This window comes from Sinocyclocheilus grahami, unplaced genomic scaffold (genome assembly GCF_001515645.1).
Source record: "Sinocyclocheilus grahami isolate Dianchi unplaced genomic scaffold, SAMN03320097.WGS_v1.1 scaffold477.1, whole genome shotgun sequence".
NCBI classification, from domain to species: domain Eukaryota; kingdom Metazoa; phylum Chordata; class Actinopteri; order Cypriniformes; family Cyprinidae; genus Sinocyclocheilus; species Sinocyclocheilus grahami.
In genome coordinates, this window is record NW_015505656.1 from 956502 (window position 1) to 958707 (window position 2206).

At 37.4% G+C, this 2206-nt stretch overlaps 1 protein-coding gene across 1 annotated transcript in view; it reads right to left on the reverse strand.

The window, feature by feature from the left end:
* Window positions 1-2206, reverse strand: part of LOC107553685 (receptor-type tyrosine-protein phosphatase epsilon-like) — a 21025-nt gene that overhangs the window by 17575 nt on the left and 1244 nt on the right. Inside the window, exons 2-3 of the mRNA XM_016235981.1 lie at window positions 1460-1556; window positions 1069-1142 (exon numbers count right to left, since the gene is read on the reverse strand). Of these exons, the coding sequence (XP_016091467.1) occupies window positions 1069-1142; window positions 1460-1556 (171 nt within the window). The remainder of the gene's footprint in view (window positions 1-1068; window positions 1143-1459; window positions 1557-2206) is intronic.

Consider the following 2206-nt stretch of genomic DNA (forward strand, 5'->3'; position numbering starts at 1 on the left):
CAGTTTTTGTGTCAAACAAGCAAACTAATAAAAGCAAACAGGAACAACGGCTTAAAACGGAACCTTCTTCCGCTTTCACATTTAGTCATATTTGAATATTTTCTTAAGTAAATATTGATAAACAAAGCACAAATAGCATTATGTTTCACCTCTGTATCTATGCAACAAAACAATAAATAACTCAATACATGCAGTTTAGCCGATATAAACGACATTTGGTGATTCGTAATATTGATATTTTCTCACTATTATTGAACTAGAAAAGTCTTGTCTAAAAGTAGAGTTTAAAAGATGACACTTTACAAAAAGGTCCCATTAGTTAACATAAATGAATGCATTAACTATCAATGAACAACACATTGTTACAGCATTTATTCATCTTTGTTAACGTTAGTTAATACTGTTCATTGTTAGTTCTTGTTAGCTCAAGTTAAAACGTTAAAAAATACAACATTTGATTTTAATATTGTATTAGTAAATTCACTTTAAGATTAATAAATGCTTTAGCATTTTTTATTGTTACAGTCGATTCATGTTAACTAATGCTAATGGAACCTTATTGTAAAGTGTTACCTTTTAAAAGTCTTTTTTTTAGGATAATTGGGCCATTTTTTCCCAGTCATCTCAATGGCAGAAAGTGGCCCAATTTACCTGAATACACCATAGATTTAATAAAGATTATAGCATTAAAACTAAAGTTTGTGAAATATCTTTGTAAACCCAACATCAATGCATATCAATGACTTGGACTTTGATTGTAAACATCAGGCATTCAGATGACCATATTCCTCAAAAACCACCATAAAAACCATAATATGACCCATAAACCTCAGCCAAAGTGAACTTTGTGTGCAATTATAGAGTCGTTCTAGATAGAACAGCACGTGTAGCTCACAAAAACTCTCACGTCCTGCTCTCATACGTCTTGAGACAACAGGAAGCCGAATATAGCACATTTGATAAAGTGAAACTTGCCAAGACATACAACAGAGCTCTCCAAACCACAAGTTACTTTTAACATACCTTAAACAACTAACCCGGTTCGACGCAGATAAAGTGAGTGCTTACCTTGCTCTTCCAGGATGCCATTCGGTACTTTCTTGTCGACGGCTGTGATGACAGCTTTCCTCTGGTTTTTCAACCTAAAAGAAAGCGAAGGACATTAGGTTTAAACGTGAAGACAACATGTGGGACGATATCCTAACGTCAAATCTGTCTCACCAACGAAAACTCGAGCTCTTTTTCATCAGAAGCGCTGTTTCTCCACAAACACACGCTATATGACACGTTCTCTACCATATAAAAATCTGTGGGTTTACCACGGTGAGGCTGTGTATGAATAAATGCATGTGTGTGTGTGACAGCATGTCTCAGTTCCTGGACCCACCCTTAATCAGAAAGAGGTGGAGCTTACAAGCATGACAGACTCACAGCGTTTGTGTGTGTGTGTGTGTCATACCTGAGGCAAAACCAGGTCAGCAACCCTAGAAAAAGCACCAAGACGGACAGACCCAGCAGTATGGCCAGGATGGGTGCGTTTGACTGCTCCGGGTCCTCTAAAGGAAGAAGGAGAGGCAGTTAAACCCACAGTGAACAAAAGAACAGGAAACTGGCCCGCGAACAGAGCCGCTGGAGCCGGAACGAACACACTTAGCTGCTCTGGTGCTGAGCGTTTCAGTGAGGTATGGCAGCCAGTCAAGCTAAGACATTATTAGTGATTTAATAGAGTGCCTGCTGCTGTTTTGACTGCGGGATAAGCATCGCTCATTCATTTAACAGCAGGTTTGACATGAATCACCCGCTTAACCCTGAGATCAGCACTTTACTGCAACCCAAAAATCACAGTCTGCGTAATGCACCACAGATTTAACACAAATCCACACGGCCACACTGATGGTTATGTGATGCAGAACACTGAAAACCACCAGGAAAGATTCGCTGAAAAATGTTACACAATTACAAAAGCCGGTTACTGTTAGGGTCAGTAAACCTTTTGGCCACTGAGTTTCCATGACTTTTTCATTCATTTATTACAATGCCTACATTCTGAAATCAATTTTAGAGGTTGCAATCACTTTACAAAAAAATAATAAAAATCTGAAAATGAAAAATGTTCACATATGTACAGTATGTATATGAAAAATGATATATTATTTCTGAAAACAAAGGTCTACAAATGCAATATACATACATTTATATATATATA